We start from the raw sequence: 24,443 nt of genomic DNA on the forward strand, positions 1-24,443 counted from the left end.
TAAAGGTAATTTTTAAAAAACCAATGACAGGAGCGCCTGGGTGGCTCAGTCGGTTGAGCATCTGGCTCTTGATTTCAGCTCAGGTCATGATCCCAACATCGTGGGATCAAGCTCTGTTTGTGTGGAGCCCGCTTAGAATTCTCTCTCTCTCTCCCTCTGCCCCTCTCCCTTGTTCCCACTCTTTCTAAAATAAAATTTTTAAAAATTAATTATTTAAAAAAAACAATGGCACTACAACCTCCAATTTTTGTGTTCTGAGATCTGTTTCTTATTAAAATATATAATGACAACAGCACCTGGGTGGCTCTGTCCGTTAGGCATCCAACTTCAGCTCAGGTTGTGACCTCATGGTTCATGAGTTCAAACCCCACATCCGGCTTTGCGCTGACAGCACGGAGTCTGCTTGGGATTCTCTCTCTCTGCCCCTCACCCACTCTCTCAAAATAAATAAACTTAAAAAAAAAATACTGAAAACACACCCTGTTTAAAAAGATAATATATGTAATGACAAAAAAGACACTTATTTTCATGTTTTTCTCTTCCTTTCCAAACTTGAATCTGTGGATACTTATTTAACAATAACTAAGTACCAGGTATTTTTCCAAGATGCTTTACATATATGAACTTGGTATGGACTCACTTTACATATATGAACATATATGGACTCACAATAATCCTATGAGGGACTTATACTACCATTCTCGTTTTATAGATGTTGAAACCAAAGCACACAAAGCTTAAACAACTTGTCCAAGGCCACATGCTACCTGGCAGAGCCAAGGTTCAAACTGGGGGAGTTTGTCCCCAGTAACTGTGCTTTTAGTCGCTATGCTAAAGTGCCTCTCTTTGAAAGAGCTGCATTCAGTGTTTATACTGCATTTGTAATGTCTATCTTCTGGTTTTGAGGGGCAACATTTTTTTCACATACCTAAAACCTTTACCATCATTTAAAATAATTTTTAATAACTACATGTTTTGCCATCAAGTTGATACATTTCATTTTATTTCGTTATCTAATGCTGGACTTTCAAACTATAATTTCTTTCACTCTGTATAAAAATGTTATAATGAGCAAGTTTTGTGTTGCATGTAACTTTTTTCCTTCTTTTGAATTTTATTTCCTTATGCTACTATACCCAAAATAGTTTCACTGACTTAAGTATATAAAAGTGCCAAATACTGACATACAATGCTCTATACTGCTTTTTAAATGTCGCCATATTATACTACCAGCAATGAAAGGATGCTAGACCTTCGAAATCAATATATACCACTACCACCCCAAATTTAACTGATATATATAAGTGGTTAAGGATGGTTTACGATGTGGGATAGTTAAATATTTCAATTTTCAAATAGGCAAAATGTTTCCTTCCTCTAGCAACATAAAAGGTGGAGACAATTCTATTACTTGTTGCTTATGAGGTTGTGCTGTCCTGATTCTTTAGTAAGTGTCAAAAAGAGTCAACAACATACCCAAAGTGACTTGTAAGTGTCAGAGCTGGAGTCTGAGCCCAGATCTGTCTGACTCTAAAATTTGTTTTTGATGACAGAGAAAAGAATCACAGAAAATCAAGAGGGTCAATGTATATCGAGATAAGGAAATCGTATGAAAAATTTTATTTCAATCTTCACCGAAGATTATTTATCTCATAAAGAGGTAAATTACCCCGGGGTAGCTACCATAATAGAAATTATATTTCCCTAATGTATTATTCTGATAAATTATTTCAAAAATGGAGAATGACAATAATAATTAACAAAAAGCTTCATTTATCTTTCTCTCTAACCATACGCTTTCATTAAAATCTAGTTTCATCTACATTCTAAGCAAGTAGAGGATATCAACATTACTCCAAACATGTTTTTTACATGTTACCTTGCAGTATTATATGCTCTGAATAGTCCAGAAAGATTGTAAACTTTATAGCACAGAATAAAGGTCACTGAAACATTAGATCATAGAAAGAACATAAGCTTTGCAGTCTTAAATTCAAACGCTGCCACTTACTAGCTCTATGTCCTCTGGAACATCAGCATCAAATTCCTAGTTCCTCAGGATGTTTTGTAATTACAGGAGATAACAATTATAAAGCTCCTGGTAAATGGTAGATGCTCCAGAAATTTTAGCTCCCTCTCTTCTAAAGAATGACAGATATGATTAGATCAAGGCTAATGGTTCTAAAAGTCATGCTTCATTATCTCCCTCAGACAGACCGTAGCATAACACGAAGCATCAAGATCAAAAGAGATCAAAAGAGATAAAGTTGCTTCACCAGTGTGGGAACCTTCCATTTTGACATCAGTATCATGTTCTTTCTTTAGTTGGTATGAGACATTGTGGGGACATTTCAATATCTGTCTATAGCATCCTGGAACATTCAGTTTCAGAGTAGGTACTTTAAACCTACATGTCTGTAGTCCATCTCTGCTAAGTATTTCCTGGTACCACTGCCCTACTTTGTTCTTCGGGTATTGAATATTGTATCCAAGCACTGGAAGAACCACCTGTGTAGAAGGGAAAAAATACAGATGAAACAGCCTTCAGAAAAATACATGATCATTGTAACACTGAGATTTGGTATATGAAATAATCCTTGAGATATGATCATTATGTCTCAGGATATAAACATCACAATCAGCCTAAAACATGCTACTGACCACCACAATACTTTGATTATTTTAAATGCTGCCAGGCAGAGAGCTAACCAAAATCAAGAAGGGTTCACAATAACCAAGGTAACCAACTCAAGTCAGGTACCACTAGACAAACTATTGTTAATGCAGAAGAGAGGAAACAAGAAGTTCTGGTACATTTAATTAGCCGACAAAGACTTAACCTCAACGTGGTTATTCAATCCTAAAAGTGTATTGTTTCTATAACACAAAGATGAATCCCTACTGTTCAATAATATAACTGGTATTTTGGCTGATGATGTTATATTCTTCTTACTTATTTAAAAACATGAAAGCGAACCACTAGCAGCATATACAGCTGCTTATGCCTTTTGTAAGGCTCTCCTCCTTTGCAGGTGATTTCTAGACATTTTTCTTGAACTACTGGTACCAAACGGTTAGTCAGAAAGAGGAACAAGGTAAAAAATTCAAATGCACACAACATGAATGGATTTCAAATTAATTATGCTAATTGAAAGAAGCTAGACACAAAAGGCCATATACTATAAGATTCCATTTGACATTCTTTCAAAGGCAAAACTATAGGGACAGAAAATGGACAAGCTCCCGCCAGGGACTAGGGGTACGGGTTGACTAAAAAGGGGCACAGGGAAATTTTAGGGAGAGATGAAAATGTTACTTTATCTTGATTTCTGTGGTGGTCATTAAGCCTGTATGTGTTTATCGAAACTCTTAGAATTGGAAACTGAGAAGAGTGAATTTTATTGTATATAATTGCACCTGAATTAAAAAGTGGTTAAAAAAAAAAAGGAAGGTAGAGAAGAAAACTAATCAACATTTTGTCTTTTGGACACAATATCTCAATATCTACATTTAGACCAAAGTGATGCCAATTCTCAAGCAAATTTACCTGATGTATTGCATATGTGTTAGCTGATTCCTCTTCTTTAGTTACTAGATGAACCTATTTTTTAAAAACATAACAAAAATATGGATGATTCATTCCCTCAATTTTCCCTGTTATGTATAATTCGACTCCCATGCTGAATATACATGTACCCAAACAAGAGTATGTTCACAATTTGTTTCTAGACTGCATAAAAATTAGAACGCTTCCTGCTTTAACCAAGTCAAATTGGAACACGTAGAGAATGGAGGTAGCTTAACACTCTGAGGTGATAATTTCACCTTATCACCAACTTTTCCTGACTTACAAAGTTGTTACGCTGAATCAAAACTCTACTCTCTGAAACCACCACACCCCCCGCCACCTCTGTCCCCAACAAATATCATAATACTCTCCGAGAAGTGGTGTTTCTCAAAACGTGTTTCACAGAACAGTAATAGGAGGCAGGGGAAAAAAAAAGAGGTATGTGGTAAGTCTGAGAAATGCTGCTATAGGACACTACAGAATAGGTCATTCTGATTTCTCTAACATATGAAACTCAGGTATAAAGGCAGCTGTCATCACTAAACAAGGATGAACAGGACCCCCACCTTCCAAAGCATTCATCACATAATGTAGTGTCCAGATCCCCTCTAACTCTGCTGGCTTTCCCTTCAAGTCTGCCTACTCTAATCAATAGATTAGATGCTTCCCTTTTCTGTTTTTCATTTTGGGTTTGTATGTTTGCTTATTGGTAAGTTTTTTAATTGCTGCACTCAAAAATGGATGTAAAACTCTAGATGTGATCTGACCAAATCCATGGGATGAGGGTCTCTCCTGCATCATCATTTCCAGCTTTTTGTCTTTCACAAACTCATAAACCTATGAAAATACCAGAAAATGTGGTCAAGTACAGAAGACCATGTTTTGTGTTTGGAGAACTCCCTCCAGATTGATATCAATCAATTTTTTGATTAACAAACATACTTTTGGTGTATGGTTACTCCCCAACTATGAATTCACCTAATTTTTTAATTAATTCACCTAACACATTTCTCTATCTTGTTCACAAAAAATTATAAGAAAATCTACCTTGTGACTTGAAATAAAGGTATATCTGTACCTGTCTAGTAATCCTATCAAGAAGGGAATCACAATAGTGTCCTATAGTTTCCTACAATTTTTAACTGTAGATGCACAACATGATATGCCCCATATACCATTTATTAGAAACTTGATTGTCTTTTTCTTTTCATATGTTACCATTTTGGATCTGTAAGTCTTGCTTTTTCTTTTCTTAGTACGTACTAATAGAGTATAAATGATTGGTCTTACAATATATAAAGACTTTTAGTTTTTTGCTAATAGAAGGAAACTTAGCAAGACACGAGGAAGAAAATGTTCTCCTTTCTCTTACAGCTCCAAAAGAAAAGCAGATACACTTCTGATCCTGCAACTCTCCTTGCAAAATGTTACGCTGAACAAAGTCTTATAAGACATGTATTTCAGAGATTATTACTATATCTTGTCAAAGTAACCTTTAATATCTGAAAATCTGAATTAGTAATGGCTAACTTACTAAATAATGCGTAGCACAGGTAATATTTAAAAGAACATGTTTCCTGGAATATGTGAAAAAAAAAACATGATTTTTCAGTATTTATAAAAAGGAGATCACTGATAGCTCTTCTTCCACTCACATGAGGTAAAGTAAAGCCTATAATGCTGTATTTCTTTTTACACAGTTTCAGATGTTGTCTCAGTTAAATGACCATTCTTAGTGATTTATGCTCCCAGTAATCCCTTTCTTGACTAAATATTTATAAGCCACCCACCCATTCAATGAAACAGTGAAGCAGACATCTGTTGCTCTGGCTTATTCAGCCTTTACTCTCTCTTTTCCAGTAGTAGCACCCTCATTACCAGGTCGCAAATGTGATTTTTATGGAGTGGTTCCAGGAAGGATCCTTTGGAACATAGGCTTAGCCAGTGATATACTCCAGGCCACAATAATTGGTTTGGGCCTGGATATGGGACCCAAGCCTGGTCACTCCTAGCCAGAGAGACCTAATCCCATTGCTTTTATTCCATGGGGGAAAAAAGTCCTCTTCTCTACAAGGTGGTTTTTTGTTTGTTTGTTTTTGTTTGTTTTTGCAATCACATTAATCTGGGTTTTTGTTTGTTTTTTTAATATAATTTATTGTCAAGTTGGCTAACATACAGAGTATACAGTGTACTCTTGGCTTTGGGAGTAGATTCCCATGATTCATCACTTACACACAAGAGATAAGCTTAGAGATGCTCATGACCATCTTGCCACTAAAAGAATGAGCCAGACTCAGAATGGCTCTAACATAGGAAAGCAGAGCTGAAAGATGAAGAAAAGAAGATAGACATTATTTAAGAGACTGCTTAACCTCTGGATAGAGCTGCGCCTGAATCAGCGCCTTGATTATGAGGGCCAATGAATTCCTGTCTGCTTTGCCTTAAGTTAGTTTGAGGTGGATCTCCATTACTTAAAACAAAAACAAAAACAAAAACAAAACAAACAAAAACCTTAATTCATACATCCAGACTGTGCCATTAATTTGGATAAAGTTTCCTTTACATAGAGTTCAGAGTCTATCTTTCTATTTTTCTTCCTTTTTGAAAAACTGGCCCATGTTCTCTCTAGATGCAGACACCTTTTCTATATTCCATGATTTCTCTGCTAGGGACCAATTCAGGCTAGGGTCTTTTTAATTCTGCTACCTATGCTACTTAATCTGTCTCCTCTCCAATCTGGGTCTCAATTTTCATTTCTACGAAATGGGAGTTAGGAAAGAGAGTCTCTAAAACCCTTTTCTCATCTAGAACTCAATGATTTTATGATGTTATATATGAAATTACTACTCAAAATACCTTCACTAACTTTTATAACGTATTTCTGAGACTAACTTAAGATAATGTTATTTTTGCATTTTAATTTATTCTTTGCATTTTTTATAAAATAAATTTCTTTACTTGATTTATACAATTCAGTTTCATTATTTTAACTGTTCAAGCCCAAGATAAAAATACTAGTTGGACAGAGAAGAAATGGAAAGAGAAACTTTCCATTATAAAAATTTTATAAAATTTATATTATAATTTTTATAATTTATAAAAAAAGCAAGTTGTAAATGGCAATTATATAAAATCACATTCATATAAAATACATCCAAACATTACACACCCTATATATCATCATTATAAAAACTGTATTTTTTCCTTTTCATATTTTAAGTTCCAAGCTCCTAAGCCCTGCCTTTGCTTTTATTCATGTTCGCTAATAGAATAAAAATACACTTTCCTATAGATATTTATGTGAAAGCATAGAAAAAGGTCTAGAAGAACATATATGAAAAAAACAGAGGTTGATTTCCTGGACACACAGTAAGAGTGGTGGCAAGATGACAGCTTTGTATGTAAAGTTTCAATTTTTCACTTTTAATGGCACTATTTTGTGCATTACTTCCGTAATTTTTTTAACATGTTCTTTAAAAGAAGGTTTACTACGTTTGTACCTTTTACTTAATACCAGTGACTATTTTTATCTTTCTGTTTACAGATAGGTGTTAAGCCTCAGTTAACAGCATAGAAGCAGAAGATAAGCAAATAAATACAAGCGAAAAAAATAAAATGTGTGTTTAGTGCTAAATGATTTCCAAAAACGAGCTTCTCTAATATTCCAAGTATAGTAACAACTCTTTGAAAACTTTGATGAAAGGATACTTACTTTATTATTTGGGAAATGTTCATCGTCAACATCTTCACCCAAACAGACCAAATCACCCTCTACTACTCTTGACCCATAGGTTCCAAGTCTGTAGGATACTGCCTCATTCCAAATTTTACTGCTATATGCATGAATGTAGAATATGCGCATAGAATGGGGAAAAGAGAACCACGCCTGGATACAACCCTCCTCCGTCATGCCAAAGCGATGCAGTGACTCCAACAATGCTCTCTCTCGAACTTTGAATTCAGGCATCAATGAAAGTGTGCCTTTAGCATCCTCTGAAATAAAGAGAAAATCAGTGAGTCAACCACTTTCCTTTAAAGGCCAGTTATAAGTACCTTTATTATGCCCTCTAAATGAGAGGCAATGAACTGTGTCATCTTATAAACTTGAATATGAAGATGATGCTTATTACCAACTATAAACCTAGCTATACCTGAAGAGTTTGTTTGTTTAATAAAGATCATTAGTCATATAGTCCATTCTCCATTCATTTTCCCTGCTTTAAAAAAAATAGCAAAAAGCACATTAGTAATACCTACTTCAGAATGGAGATAAACTAACTGGAAATTATTCAGAGGACCTCTTTTAAAAAAGGCATGAAATAAACCTGTGAGCCTATAGATTTTTAAAGAGCTATTATGAACACTTATATAGAATATTTGGAATAAGAAAGGTTGGATCCTTCATGTATGCTAACAGGCCTTGCTAATGGGGTGCTTTTTAAAATTAAATTGATGGACTCTACTGCAAAGAGGCTTATTCAGGTAGGAATCCTCATTTTAGTAAATGTGCCACATGTTGCTCATGCACACTGAACTGTATGAATCATTGCCGTACGGACATTATGCTCTCTGGACTCTAAATAATACAAACACATACATCATTTCGAGAGTGAAACTCCATGTAGATTGACTCTAGAACCCATACTCATAACCACTTTTTTCTTTAGTGCTTCTCATTAAACATTCTGCATTATAAACCATCACATTGGGCTAAAGTGTCAAAATTGACAGGGCTGAATGGCGACTAAGCCCAAATCAATGCACAAAGTTTTGGATACAACAAATAATACTTTTATGTAGTTGGTTTTTCAGTCTCCCCGAGTTGTAGCATATACTTCCATCAGTACCAGTTTAGAATTTGGAATTCTTATCTCCTCTGAGGGTACAGACCAAGAAAAACTAAGAAGCTATTTCTCCCCTTACTCCTATCCCCAGGCAAGAGTTAAAACAGACAAGAGTTCTGGATATTTGGCCCAAACTAAAGTGTCTTGGGCATGTAATAAAATTATTAAATATATAACATACTATAATCTATTTCCTATCACATTTATGTTGCAATGAATGCCCACTTAATGACATACATTTATATTATAGATTTGCATGACTATGTATGGGGTAAAGAAACTTTTAAATACCAGTTTGAAGAAAATATTTCTTTGCTCTGTTTACAGGATCATCCAAATCTTCTGGTGTAAGAAATAATTTTACAGCCTCCACCTTTAAAAATCAAGCAAGCAGACATAGTAAATGAAAATGACAAACTACTTTTTTAAAAAATGTTTGTTTATTTTTGAGAGAGAAAGCATGAGCAGGGAGGGGCAGAGAGAGGGAGAGAGAGAATCACAAACAGGCTCCATGCTGTCAGCACAGAACCAGATGCTGGGCTCAAACTCACAAATTGCGAGATCATGACCTGAGCCAAAATCAAGAGTCAGATGCTTAATTGACTGAGCCACCCAGGTGGTCACAAATCACTTTTTTAAAAAAGATACAAATTCTCTAGCATCATAAAAAAAAAAAAATAGGCACTTAACCAATGATATTTGGTGCTGCAATTTTATCTTCAAGCTTTCAAAAATTAAACAGTGTTAAATTGGTAAATAAATCTGTACCAAGCAACTTTACACACAGGTTTAAAATATTCTGAACTGGGGCACCTGCGTGGCTCAGTTGGTTGAACATCTGACCTCGGCTCAGGTCATGATCACGCAGTTCATGGGTTTGAGCCCCATGTCAGGCTCTATGCTGACATCTCAGAGCCTGGAGCCTGCTTTGGATTCTGTGTCTCCCTCTCTCTCTACTCCTCTCCCATTCATGCTCTGTCTCTCAAAAATAAATAAAAGTTAAAAAAAATTAAAACAAAATATTCTCAACTGGAAAAAGTGCCTCCCATCACTTCCATATTCTACTTCTGTCATTCCTTATCTCTATCATTGAGCTATGACTGCATGTATGAACTAATGACATAAAACATAGACAACAAAAACAGGGGAGGTAATAAGCATAGGAAAATGGTGAACCACTAATTTCATTCCTGTTCTCAAGTTTTGGAATGCTTTGGTCTTTCAAATAATTGCTAAAATCTTTTTTTTATTGCCAATATTAATATTTTCTTTTGAAAACTAAATAGATTAAAAGATGTTCCTTTTTTTTAATGCTATCTGTGAGGTCCTGTATGTTATTATTATTATTATTATTATACTGTCTCCAGCATGGTGATTCATAAGTATATGTTTTAGAGTAGGAAAGGATCTTAAAATACATCATTCAACTTAAAATTCCAATCTTATTTTACAGTATTCATTCATCCATTCAAACAAATATATGTTAAGAAGCTAATTCATTCAAAGAAATATTATTAAGCATCTGTGTTGTGCTAGGCACTATGCAGAGTACCAGGGATGGAATGTTGAGCAAGAGAGACATAGTGTTTGTTTACTGGAAAAGATTAAATAAACATTAACAGTAAAATATAATAAAACCTAAGATGGGAAATCCAAGAGGCTTTGAAGTCACAAGATAAGAATAATTCAATTTTTCTTGGGAATGGGATGAGAATTTAAATTGAGATGCGAAGAATATAAAGGTTGGGGAGAAAATGTTTCCAAGGAAAGAAAATATGGCTTTCTAGCATGGGGCCAGCCTCGAAGCTGGCCCCCGCTGATCTCCATTCCCTGGTATTCATGCCTCATGCAGTCCTCTTCCGTACTTACTAGGGTGGATCTGCATGCCCAGTGAGTAAAACAGAGCAAAAGTGACGATGTCACTTCTAAGATTACATTATAAAAGACACTTCGATTTATGTTGTGGTCTCTCTCTCTCATTCATTTGTGCTCCTGAACTCCTCTCTCATAGGGAAGTCATGCCATGAGTAGTCCCATGATGGGAAACTAATGCTTCCTGCCAAAAGCAGAGTGTGCTTGGAAGGAGATCCTCTGTGCCTCGTCAAGTCATCAAAGACTATAACCCTGGCTGACAGTGTGACTGCACACCATGAGACACCCTCATGCTGCAACACCCAGCTCGGCTGCTCCCAGATGCCTGACCCTCAGAGACAGTGAGATAATAAATGCTCGTCATTATAGACGATGCAGTTTGCGAGTAGTTTTGTTTGTTACACAGAAACAATTGACAGCTAAAGCTCTAGCAAAGTTAAAAAAAAAAAATGAGAAGCACAGAATATGAAGTTTAAAAGAGGGGACAGCTTTTGTTTAAATGCTATAAGAAATGTGAATTTTGCATCATCGGATGCCATATTTCTGGAATTATAGGGTGTTACGTTTCCTCCAAATCCTCCATTCACTTCATTAAGAATTTGGTGAGTGCTCATCAATTCTCTGTTAAGTCTCAAGTATTAAACACAGGGACATCACATACAATTCACTTTATTACAGTGTGATACTCAGACTACAATAGCTGCTCATAAATGTTCAATAATGTAGCATATGGTGTATATATGTGTGTACATATGCATTCACATGCTGGGTTAACAAAGCAAAGGGCTGGGTTACGTAGTAAGTATAACTGACAAAACAAATCAGAGCAGAGTGTTTTTTTTAATCCATACCATTTCACTCTTCAGCAAAGCCAATCCAATCTGGTCAGTGTGAACTTTCCTTCCCATCCCAAATCTCTGCGGTCCATAGTAATTTACAAACCCTTTATTCTACGAATACAAGAAAATCAATCATTAAAAGCATATTATTATGTGAGCACTGGGTGTTGTATGTAAGCGATAAACCACGGGAATCTACCCCCAAAACCAAGAGCACACTGTATACAATGTTAGTCAATTTGACAATAAATTATATTAAAAAAATTAAAAACTAAAATTAAAAAAAAAAAGCATATTGTTATGGATTGCATGCCTGTATATCCCCCAAAATTCATACGTTGAAATCCTAACCTCCAATGTGATGGTATTTGGAGGTGGGGACTCTGGGAGGTAATCAGAGCTCTCATGAATGGGATCAGTGCCCTTCTAAGAAAAGACCTTGGAGCTAGCTCACTCTATTTCCACCATGTGAGAATACAACACAAAGACAAGGCTGGCACCCTGATCTCAGGCTTCCAGCCTCCAGCATGATACAAAATATATTTCTGTTTTTTAAAAGTCACCCAGTCTATGGGTCTTTGTCATAGGCCCAAAGTGACTACAACAAATTAATAGAATTATTGTGTCAGATATCTAATCAAGTTTCCTCCTCATATTTATTTTAATAAAAGAATACTGTAATCAGCAATATACACATGGGAACCAAATGGTCTGAGATATGCTATACAATTAAAGAAAAGAAAGAAGAAAAACAAACAATTAAAAGTTAGAAAATAAGGCCAGCAAAAAAAGCCTTAAAAAATAGGTCAGCTTTCCATTCATATTACTGAAGGGTATTCTAGGATGCAGGACTTTCAATGCTAAAATTGGGGAAGTTCTGGGAAAACTGGGATGAACTGGTTACTGAGTGTGATCTTTGCTCTAAAGCTCTTTCTGATTCTGAGATGCTCCTGTTGTCTGGAGATGCTGGGAATAAGCAATACATTTACTTCAAACCCAGCAAGCCTTAGTTCCTTTATACAGAACAATTCATTTTTTAATTATTTCAGTTTCTAAAGACCTGAGTCAAGAGAATGACATGGCATCACTTCCCCAAGAACAGAAAATTGTAAATTAGTCTGCAACCTTAAAGACAATAATAGTCAGTGGTTAAACATGCTCTCACAAGGAAAACATCAGGGCCCAGATGGTTTCTTGAAAGATAAGAGTCTTCCACACTCACTTTATGAGAGGAGATCATATTTATTCATTCAGCAATTATTACTTCAAATTTGGAAAAATAATATCAAATAATATCCTCAAATAACCAGAAGAGTTTTAAATACCCCTTCAAATTACGTAGGGCTGGATATAACAAAAGGTTTCTAGTGGTCAAAGTTATAACCGTCTAAAACAAAACTTCAAAGACTTCTTATTTTCAGAACTAAAGGAAAGTTGGCTAAAGCTAAAACCATTTCTAATGGGGATTTTATAACTAGCAATTGTGTATCCATAAGTTCCAAATGAAAGACAGACAATAAATGCTATTAGACTTCAGAGAAACTTTCTCCCCTTTTTAAGGGATATTATTTTAGTAGCAGTTTTTCAGGACAGAGAAAAGAATTTTAGATACAGAAGTAAGGGAAAAACAACCATATAAGGAGTATACAATCAAAGAGTGTCTATGCACAGGTAAATGTGCTGAATTTTAAAAATCTTTATTAGAAGTCATTTTCCTGACTATAAGGCATAATAACTGATTAAAAACCTGGCTTTTTGTTTGTTTGCTTTTCTTTGGAGAGGAATAAAACTGTGTAAAAAGGTCTTTGTGGTCAGAATCTTATATCAGTGTTTCTCAATGTTAGCTGTAGAGTAAAATCAGCTAGGGAGTTTTTAAAAAATATTAATAAACTAAGCTGCATTCCCAAATGTTCTTATTTAATTGGTTTGGGGGTAGAGATTGACTACTGAGATTGGGTACAAGCATCCCAGATTGAGGATTACTGGTCTAGATCAGAACTTGTCAAACTACTAATGGCCTATAAGTCAAATGCGGCCCTACACCTATTTTTGTAAATAAAGTTTTATTGGAACACAACCATGCTCATTCATTTATGTATTGTCTATGGCTGCTTCCACACAAATGGCAGTATAGTGGCTGCAAAAGAGACCATATGCCTAGCCCTCTACAGAGAAAGTTTGCTAACCATACTCTAGATGATCAGACTGAAGGCTATGGTATGTTTAGACGCCTGGCAAATGTCACTTATATGTTTATGTTAAATAGCTTTTTATTGCAAGACATAATAAAATGTATGTGACTTACTACACTGAAAAAAATCATAATTAGACTAAAAAGAAAAAGATTGTATATAATTCTGATAAGTAATGTAACTATTTACCAAAGATTTCTGAAAAAAATTACTGAACAAATTTCCAAAAAAAAATAATCCTTTTGCCTAAAATACTACTCTATATGGCATGTGCTAAACATACAAATAACAACAAAAAAACCTACCTCTGTTCTTATATAGATAGCTTCCCCCTCCCCACACACTCTGGATAACACTATATGTTACATTTTTAAAAATCACATTACAGCTGTTTTTTAATACAAAAATATACTACCAAGAAAATTAAAAATAAGCTAAATGTCCCTGTCATTTTTTAAATAATTACATATACACATTTAAAAAAAGGTACAAAAGAAAAAGTTTTTCTTCCTGCCTCAGTGTAAAGAGGACTATAAACATTTTCCTATAACATTATTTTAAAATTGAGTTTTCTTACCTTAACATTTTCTATTGCCTCTAAAATTCTGTCTTTCAGGTTTGCAGAGTCATTTATCTGGTTTTTTAAATTTCTGATGACAATATCAAAGTGATTTCCTTTGAGCTGACCAAGTCTAAGGGAATCATCTATAGATCGAATATTAAACACATTCATTCTTTTCTTTTCAATTTCTTTTTCAATATTTTTCAACCTATAAATGATAAATCATATAGACTCAGTTAAATCTTACATTTAAAAATTAACGTAAGTTTAAATGACAGTTGCCAGACAACCACTTATACCAGAACACCTAAAAATTTAAAAGTTAATGTTATTTCAACGAATGTGCACTAAAAAACCCATTATTATAGGATCATATTAACAGAGTTGTTTTATGACCTGAAACACATACTCCTAATGCTATCACTTTATCTGTGCCTTCTGACTTCTCCTTAATTTAACTGGTAAAAACCTCTTAACTGTTCTAGTCTTCCTGTCCTCAGACTTTGTTCCTTTCCTCCTCAGTCTCTCTTCCTCCAACATTACTAAGAAAAACCAGTAGCACCAGAGGATTTTACTAAAATTCTGCTCTGAACACTTTTTCTTTAATATTTATTTTTGAGAGGGGGGGAGGGGCAGAGAGAGAGGGAGACACAGAATCCAAAGCAGGCTCCAGATTCTGAGCTGTCAGCACAGAGCCCGATGTGGGGCTCAAACTCATGAACCATGAGACCACGACCTGAGCAGAAATCGGATCTTCAAACGAATGAGCCACCCAGGTGCCCCTGCTCTGAACATTTTCTTACTCAAACTTTCAATTCTTTCCCAAGTCTAAAGAATAGATTCCAATTATTAGCATACCTTTAAAGACTCTGTAAGAAAGCATTTTCTTTACATTCATATTTTCTGTCATACTTATAGGAACTATCTGTTTTATCAGGTAGGTAGTTAACTTACTGCTCGTCCAAATACATCTTCAAGTTTTTTTCATCTGTTAAAATCTTACTATTACTTGAAGGGTAATTAAAATCCTATACCCATTAGCCAAATCAAAGGGCTCTCTCCTCCTAGGAATTAATAATATTTTGTCTTTAGTAGTTGAAAACCAGTTTCTAACATCTAAATATCTTTGAAAGCTAAAGTCTTTCTCTCTTACTATACTGTACTTTAAAAAAAATTTTTTTTTGTTTATTTATTTTTGAGACAGAGACAGAGACAGAGCATGGGTCAGGGAGGGACAGAAAGAGGGAAACAGAACTTGAAGCAAGCTCCAGGCTGCTGAATCACTATGCTGTGTATCTGACACTAATGTAATATTTTGTGTCAAGTGTACTAAAAAAAAAAAAAAAAAGAAAAGAAAAGAAAAAAAAGAGGTTACTGTGGCTATTCTGAGTAGTGGAATTATTAGTGACTTTTAACTTCATTCTTACATTCTTCTATTTTCTGAATCTACTGTAATAAATATGTATTTATTTTACAATTACAAAAAATATTTTTAAAATTTGAGAAAGCTGAAAGGAGGTTAATTTGAATACTTTACTCTTCATTTAATGAGGATTTATTTTATTTTATTTATTTATTTTTTTAACGTTTATTTATTTTTGAGACAGAGACAGAGCATGAACAGGGGTGGGTCAGAGAGAGGGAGACACAGAATCTGAAACAGGCTCCAGGCTCTGAGCTGTCAGCACAGAGCCCGAGGCGGGGCTCAAACTCACAGACCGTGAGATTGTGACCTGAGCCCAAGTCGGCCGCTCAACCAACTGAGCCACCCAGGCGCCCCGAGGATTTATTTTAAATGTAAGGAACCATGACGATAAAAGCATAAAAAGTATTATAGTAATTAAAAATACATACATTTGTAACACACTGTCCTGAATATAAATGCATATTCAAATATGGTACAGGGTATTTTTTAAACCTTTAATTTTATGTCATCTCTATACCCAATACAGGGCTTGAACTTACAACCCTGAGATCAAGAGTCACAGGCTATACCGACTGCGCCAGCCAGGCACTGGTACAGGATTTTTAGAAACAATTCAGATCATTTAAAATCTTCCACTTCTCGGGGCGCCTGGGTGGCTCAGTCGGTTAAGCGTCGGACTTCTGCTCAGGTCATGATCTCACGGTCCGTGAGTTCAAGCCCCGCGTCGGGCTCTGTGCTGACAGCTCAGAGCCTGGAGCCTGTTTCAGATTCTGTGTCTCCCTCTCTCTCTGCCCCTCCCCTGTTCATTCTCTGTCTCTCTCTGTCTCAAAAATAAATAAACGTTAAAAAAAAAATTAAAAAATAAAAAAAAATAAAATCTTCCACTTCTCAAAGTGTCTGTCTTAAAACAACCTATATTTGTAGTATAAATTTAATGTTTATTTATTTTTGAGAGAGAGACAGAAAGAGAGAGACAGTCCGAGTAGGGGAGGAACAGAGAGAGAGGGAGACACAGAATTGGAGGCAGGCTCCAGGCTCTGAGCTGTCAGAACAGAGCCCAACATGGGGCTCGACCCCACAAACTGGGAGATCATAATCTGAGCCGAAGTCAGACACTTAACCAACTGAGCCACTCAGGCGCCCCTTCAGTGTAAATTTAAGATATAATGCTATTTAGATGATAATTATATTATTAAAGAATGTGCTGTTCAGTAAGCTTTCAATCAGTTAATTACTATTGGAGCGCCTGGGTGGCTCAGTCGATTGAGCGTCGGACTTCAGCTCAGGTCATGATCTCGCAGTTCTTGAGTTCAAGCCCCTCATCGGGCTCTGTGCTGACAGCTCAGAGCCTGGAGCCTGCTTCCAATTCTGTGTCTCCCTCTCCCTGCCCCTTCCCCGCTCATGCTCTGTCTCTCTCTGTCTCTCAAAGATGAATAAACGTTAAAAAAATTTTTTTTTAATTACTATTGATAGTGAGGTTAATATGTTCCTAGTGTTCTGATTTTTTAAATCTTACATTTATCTATCTGATGCAATAAGATAGAAAAGTTCTATCTTATAAAGTAATGTCATATTACCTCTCTGGAGTCACTTTTCTAACAACCATTGCTTGATAGGTGACAGCTTTCTTGTCTTTAAGGCCTGCATAACTAAAATCTGAAGGAATCACACCAAGTTTCATAGCTAAAAAACCAACTGCTTCAAACATTTCCAGATTTTCTTTCCGTAGCGTAAAGGCTGAAACAAAGAAAAACCCAAGGTTACACACACACACACACACACACACACACACCAGCTGTGGTACATCAATTACATTCTTAGTAGACAAACAGGTTAATATAATGAATCAAATTATTCATTTAAGTAGGTATAAGTATTTTTTAGTCAAGATACAAAATCAGTGTCTTAGATTACAACTATCATTTAAAAAATACTAACTGGCTCAGCAAAGGCTTACAGAAAAAAACATCTAAATTCCTTAATTGGGCATTCATATCTGGCCACAATCTCCCTTTTCAGTCTCCACATGTGCCACTTCCATTCATGTATCTTATACAACCCAGAGACTATCTCATAATTCCTGGATGGACTAGAGCCTTCCACAGCTTTGTACTTGCGCACATTTGAATCCCTCTGTTGAAATGTGTTCCTCCCATTTTACTTGCAATGCTTGTATGCACTCCTCATGATCCAACAACAGCAACAGTTCTCTCTCAAATTCTTTCCAAGTTCCCCACACTGAATGCTCCTAAGCAGGGATCGTGTTGGCTTTCTCAATCGTTAACACCCACAGCCTAACACAAAGTAAGTATGCAGATAATTGTCAAGTGAATGAATAAATAAACTCCACAACATGCTGATTACATAATCTGGCATGTCTCCACAAGTTGTCGTTATGGATATCATGACACTTGCCACTATAATTTATCTCTTTATGTTTGTCCGCCCCACAAACTGGTAGTTCCAGGACAGCAAACCAGTAGATAGAAGGGTGCTTGCCTTGTGGTAGGTGCTTAAAATGTCTACCAGATGACACGGTGGGAGTGAGATTATGGAGGTAGGGAGAAGGAACAAGCCCAGTACCAACTAACGCCAAAGAAGTTCCCCCATATGCTGGCCTATATAACCCACCAGCATTGATAGTAACAAAATACCACAACCCACAAGTCACCATATTTACATATAAGATACATCAAACTATTGCCCTCTTCCCTCAAGTCATGAAAAGTCAACAAAGGGTTTTTTGCAAAATAATTTATATTTTGTTCAGTTGTCATAATTGTCATCGGCAGCTACAAGGGTCTCTGTGAATAATGAGTACTCTAGGAAAAATGAACATTAAACATAAACATGATTCAGGAAGTAGAAGGATGTGAGCTCTGTCTATCTATCCAGCTATGAATATATAAAATAGCTAAACAAGAGCTTATAATATCCACACTTTAGAATATCATGCAGTTGTTTAAAAGAATGGGGAAGACCTATTATTTGTATCTCCTAATGAATAATCTCTAAAAACATGAAAATAGCAGGTTTCAAAAAGATGTATAGTTCATATAATTTATGTAAAAGTTTTAAAAATCTACAATGCAATATTGTATATTTTCAATGTTTTAATTTTTATAAGGAAAATATTTTTGCTTGCACATTTAAGAATTGTTAAAGTATAAACAGATATAATTTCTGAAGAATATTCAGGCACTATCCATTACTTTCTAGATATTTTTTACCACTAGGGCCATTATTTTTTTATACGATCATACAGCTTCCTAGATTTCTCCAAATTTTCTATTATAGCAGTGATAAGTTAAATTTACTATGACTTCTGTTATTCTTAAAGAACTGATAAAAGAAGTAAAAGAAAGGAAAGAATCATACATGTCAATTCTGTGTCTAAGTTACAATCTGTTCTTTACACTTTCAGGTTATCTTAACCAAATGGATTCGAATATAAACGTCTTAGTCCAAGACTGCTGTTTATATCACTTGTTTCAAATAAAATGAAATGAAAAGCCCATATTTAAAATGTAGAGAAATTATAACCTCAAAATATCTCAGCTTTTGTCATGATAGGATTTAATTATACAGTTTAAATAAAATGATTTAGGAAGATGTGCTAGGCTAAGGATACAATGGTCAATAAAAAAAAAAAAAAAAAAAAAAAATGATCCCTGTCTTGGAAGCATTTAGTCTTAAGAGGCCTAAAAGAATTTGAGGAAGAAGTGCCTCTGGAGGTTTAAAGAATGAACAGAAGCATGGCAAGCAGCCAAAGCAGTAAGAAAGATAGAAATATCAAATATTTCTGTTTTTGTAAGATTTATGGGACCCTATTATTTCATAGGGTCTATAATGTTCTCCCTTTCCCAAGTACATACCTGTGTGAAGCTAAGTTTTGTTCTTTTGATTCATTCAAAACAAGAAATCCCAACAGACTGAATGCAAGAACAGATATGAGAATCCAGCTGACTTCTATGAAATCAGGCATTAGAAAGATTTGCAGAACTGTAAAACAATGCTTCTTGTCACTAATTTATAGTTGAAATATGTTTTTTTCATTAAAATTCTTATCATTTTAATAGTAATAGATTATTTTAAACAACTTCATATATTAAATTTTTTTTTAATTGAAGTATAGTTGACAAACAATATTACTTTAGTTTCAGGTATACAACATGGTGGTCCAACGATTTTTCTGTTTTAATAGGTTAGATATCAATAGGTAATAAACACACAAACGAAAGTTGTTTGTGGTCTCCGATAACTTATAAGAGCTATCCCCTTCAGATGTCCTAGAACCAAAATGTCTGAGAGTCAATTAGGAACATTTTGAAAAAATACAGGTAGCCCCTCAAGTATATCAAATTTGTGGAACTAGACAGAAGTCACTAAAATATTTTTTAAATATTTTTTAACGTTTATTTATTTTTAAGAGAGAGAGACAGACAGAATATGAGCAGGGAAAAGGCAGAAAGAGAGGGAGACACAGAATCTAGAGCAGACTCCAGGCTTCGAGCTGTCAGCACAGAGCCCGACGCGGGGCTCAAACTCATGAACCCTGAGATCATGACCTGAGCTGATGTCGGACACTTAACCAACTGAGCCACCCAGGCACCCAAGTCACTAAAATACCTGAAGAGTAAAAGAAATGCAAAATTCAGTCAAGTGTTGCAGCAGCAGGGCTAGGTGTCACAAACTTTTCAAAGTAGACCAGGAAATTGTATTCCAAAAAAGGCCAAGAAACAAATCCTTAAAAGTTTTGAAGTTTATGTATTTGGTAACTAGGGTTTAAGGTGTCAAATCTATCCCTGACAATGTGGGTATGTCACTCACTAGCTGTTAAGCAAGCTCAGCCATGTAGGAAGGAACCTCCAAATTGTCTGAAATTATATCATTTGTTGCGGGTTAGCTGTAGAGCATAAGCACTTTTTATTTCATTTGTGAGGATTTAGAACTTAGAATAGGAATATTAAGGAGAATCAAACCCATAATTTTAGTGTTTGTATAAATGAATCTGTGTCTTACATACTTGGAATGTTTAAGAGAATGAGACTCCCATATATTCCAATTACAAATGTCTAATTGATTTAAATTTGTCTTTTTACATTGAAATCTCATTAAGTTAGTAACTAATAAGGAAACAACACAGGAAAACTTAAAGATCACCAAATTTATAAGTTTAATTTATAACATTTTCTTAAATACTTGGAAAAAGTGAAGTGTTTAAAAAGAAAACCAACTATGCTAAATTTTAAAATTCGCTTTTAGAGGGGCACCTGGGTGGCTCAGTCAGTTAAGTGTCCAACTTTGGCCCAGGTCATGATCTCGCGGTTCGTGGGTTTGAGCCCTGTGTCCGGCTCTGTACTGACAGCTCAGAGACTGGAGCCTGCTTTGGATTCTGTGTCTCCCTCTCTCTCTGTTCCTCCCTGGCTTGCACTCTGTTTCTCTTTCTCTCTCAAAAAAAAAAAAAAAAAAAAAAGATTAAAAAAATTAAAATAAAATAAAATTCACTTTTAGAGAATTCCACTTGTTAGAATAATTGGTACTAGATTCGACCTCCCACTGTAAACAAATAGAAAGCTGGACAAAACACAAGAAACACCCGTTTTTAGACACTGGAGAACAGGCAGCATAGAACTATGATCCAAAAAGAAAAGGAAAACAAAGTAAGTGAGTCCTAAAATACTGTTTGTTTGTGTGTTTGTTTGTTTTTGGCATAGAGATATTTACTTGACCACAGCACATGGAGGAGGAATCCAGGGAGAACACAGTGGTTGTACTGAATTAAAAGGGTGGAGGTTAGAGTTCAGGAAGGCTGAGTGGGCTGGAATTCACAGGGCAGAGTTCTAGATAAGAGGAAGCTATGTGTGCACAAGGAGTTCCAGAAATCTGCATAGGTGATCCCTTGAGGTGTTTGCTTTTTAGTAATCTGCACATACCTAGGATTAATTGCTATATACTATTTATCTAATGTTGCATAACAGGTCACTGCAAACCTCAGTGGCTTACAGTGTTCATTTATTTCTCATAGCGCCTGTGGGTCAGAGATTCAAGAGCAGCTTGGTTTGGTGGTTTGAGTTCATGCTCTCTCAAGAGGCTGCAGTTAGATGTGGCTGGGAATATAGTTATTCAAAAGCCTGACAGGAGCTGAAGGATCCATTTCCAAGGGGACTCACCTACATGGCTGGCAAGTTGTATTGGCAGTTGGCTACAGCCCTCAGCCCTCCAGTGAGCCATATGTATATCTTCACAGTATAGTAGCCGGCTTACCCTACAATGAGCAATCCAAGAAACATGGGCAAAAAGTATAATGCTACCTATGATCTAGCCTTAGAAGACACATACACCATCACTTGTGTCATATTCTACTGGCAGCAAAAGCCACTCTGTGTGAGTACCAGGAGAAGAGCATTAAGAATCTTGGGGTTGAGAACTACGATCCACCTTTTGGCTCGAATACTTTTAGTACGACCACACAAACCCCCAATTCAAAACATATTCATTCCTTCCCAAGGCCTCCAACACTCATACGATTAAAACAGTTCAAATTCTAGCATTTTTTTTTTATCTAAATCAGGCCCAGCTATAGATAAGGTTCCTTGAATACATATCAAATCAGAATCCTCAAATACAATTTCTCTTAATATGAAGGCTCTGAAGGACCGTGACACAAAGAGACAAATCTGCTTTTCACACACCTTGAAATGTTGAAACACACATAGGACAAGTGCTATATACTCTTTATTCAAACTGGGGGGTGGGGGGGTGGGGGGGGATAGATATACCTACAAGTTACTCTTACACAGCAGTTCTGAATCCAGCCAGGTATATGTTGTTGTTCCTTTATTAGCATTCAGTCCTCCCAGTATCTGGGAATAATTACTATAGCTCTAGAGTCCACTTTTGGGTGTCAATTTTGCCCTCCAAGTGAAACTTCCTCTTCCGAAAAGTTACCTATTTATAATGCAGTAGTTTTCTTAGCCCAATTCCTGCCTTTGAAAGTCTGGCAGTACTGGGGTGCCTAGGCGGCTCAGTCAGTTAAGTGCCAAACTTCGGCTCAGGTCATGATCTTGCAGTCTATGAGTTCAAGCCCTGTGTCAGGCTCTTTGCAGGCAGCTCAGAGCCTGGAGCCTCTTTGGATTCTGTGTCTCCCTCTCTCTCTGCCCCTCCCCATCTCATGCTTTGTCTGTCTCTCTCAAAAAGAAACAAACATTAAATAATAATAATAATAAATAAATACAAAATAAAAGTTTGGTAGTACAAAGGCCTCTATTTTGTACTGTCTTTGACCTTTTCAAAAACTATGTGGGTTCGCTCTATTAGACAAGGATACACTCAAATTTTGTGAAGACCAGATGTTTTCAACTTGGGGCTTCTACTGAAGATACTGAGGGAAAATGTCCCCTAAATCCTTAGGGGTATTACTGTTTAACACAGGGGATCCTTGAGTCATGCCCTTCAAGTCCCCAGAGGGCCTTTGCCTGTCTGAATCATTCTGAGACACTGGTAGAGGTTTGTGCAAAAATTTTAAAAAAGGATTTCACAGTTCACACCCTAGATTTCCTTGCTAGAACATGTCCTGACCTTGCCATGATTTTCTCTTTGTCTGGAAGCCATTTCTTATTTTAAACATAATGTGCCATCTTAAGAAACTGGGGTTTGTTTTTTTTTTTTTTTTTTTTGAAGAAAAAAAATGATTTTGAACCCAGTGAGTTCTAGCTCCTTTATATCTAGCAGTTTTTCCTTTAGAATTTTACTACAAGCAGTAGAAAAGAAGCCTTCAACACTTTGCCTACAAATCTCTTTAGCTACAGTGCTCCTCTTTAGAAACATTTCTACTTTCCATTTTACTGCCTACAACAAGGTGGCCAAACTTTGTGTCACTACATAACAAGTATTCCTTTCTTCCAGGTTCTAATAATACTGTCCCTTCCTTTAAACTGTCCTTGATAGCCTCCCTGAGGTAACTTCAAACATCTGCCTGCCAACAGGTCCGAAGACATTGCTACCACAAGTTTTAGGCTTTTGTTATAGAAGCAACTCATTTCTGGTACCAAAATATGTTATTTAATGCTGCACAATAAATCACCTCAAATTTTAGTGACATAAAATAATAAGCATTTCCTATCTGTTATGGACTAAATATCTGCATCACCACCACCACCCCCAATCCTCAAATTCCTATGTCAAAGTACTAGTCCCAGTGTGGCTGAATTTGGAGATGGGACCAGTAAGAAAGCAATTAACATTAAATTATGTCATAAGGGTGGGGCCCTGATTCAATAGGATTAGTGTCCTTATAAGAAGAGACATCAGAGAGCTCCCTTCCTCTCTCTTAATTTCTCTCTCCATGTGTGCATAAAAAAGAGGTCATGTGGGCACATAGTAAAAAGATGGCTGTCTACAACCCAACAGGACAACCTTTACTAAACATCAACCCTGCTGGTACCTTGATCTTGGACCCCCAGTCTCCAGAACTGTAAGAAAATAAATGCCTACTGTTTAAGCCACTCATGTATATGGTATTTTGTTATAGCAGTCTGAGAAGACCAACATACTATTCCAGCAGTTTCTGTGGGGCAGGAATTCAGAAGTTGGACCGCTTTGGCTTGAGGGATACTATGAAGTTGCAGTCAAATATTAACTGAAGCTAAAGGTCATGTCCAAAGTGGCTCACTCACATCAGTGGCTAAGTAGATGCTGGCTAGTGTTGGGAAACATCAGTTTCTCCCTATAGGGCTTCTTGAGTGTTTTCAAGGTATGCTGTCTTGGTTCTGTCAGAATAAGTAATATGAAATGCCTTTTATGACCTAGCCTCAGAAGTCACTCACTGTGGCTGCCATATTCTATTACTTAGACAGGATGGCCCTGATTCATTGTGGGTGGGCATTACAAAAGGTCATGAATATCAGTAGTTGAGGATCACTGGGGGCTATCTGAATGCTGGCTACCACATTCCACCAGGCTAAATAATGAAATATTAGGCATTTGTAATCTAGTCAATTTGTAATCTCTTTGTCAGAGATTATACAAAGCTGGAGAGCAGCCAAAGAGAACAGAGAGGAGAAATCTAACTAAATAGCAAGGGCATGCAGGAGAAGCCACAGAAGGATCATGCTATAATAGTAGAACTATATGACTGA

The 24,443-nt window shown here is 36.1% G+C and overlaps 1 protein-coding gene and 1 long non-coding RNA gene across 3 annotated transcripts in view; one reads left to right on the plus strand and one right to left on the minus strand.

Annotated features, from left to right (window-relative positions):
- Positions 1–10,657, plus strand: part of LOC122473208 — a 37,516-nt gene extending 26,859 nt beyond the window's left edge. Inside the window, exon 2 of the long non-coding RNA XR_006294625.1 lies at positions 10,424–10,657. This is a non-coding gene — a long non-coding RNA (uncharacterized LOC122473208). The remainder of the gene's footprint in view (positions 1–10,423) is intronic.
- Positions 1,608–24,443, minus strand: part of PUS7L (pseudouridine synthase 7 like) — a 32,131-nt gene continuing 9,295 nt past the window's right edge. For both annotated transcript variants that reach the window (XM_043563438.1, XM_043563439.1), the window contains 7 exons: positions 16,881–17,040; positions 13,893–14,085; positions 11,136–11,234; positions 8,704–8,785; positions 7,281–7,561; positions 3,548–3,601; positions 1,608–2,508 (listed from right to left, as the gene is read on the minus strand). In XM_043563438.1, the coding sequence (XP_043419373.1) occupies positions 2,182–2,508; positions 3,548–3,601; positions 7,281–7,561; positions 8,704–8,785; positions 11,136–11,234; positions 13,893–14,085; positions 16,881–17,040 (1,196 nt within the window). In that variant the 3' untranslated portion in view covers positions 1,608–2,181. The remainder of the gene's footprint in view (positions 2,509–3,547; positions 3,602–7,280; positions 7,562–8,703; positions 8,786–11,135; positions 11,235–13,892; positions 14,086–16,880; positions 17,041–24,443) is intronic.

Source organism: Prionailurus bengalensis, chromosome B4 (assembly GCF_016509475.1).
Source record: "Prionailurus bengalensis isolate Pbe53 chromosome B4, Fcat_Pben_1.1_paternal_pri, whole genome shotgun sequence".
Classification (NCBI taxonomy): Eukaryota; Metazoa; Chordata; class Mammalia; order Carnivora; family Felidae; genus Prionailurus; species Prionailurus bengalensis.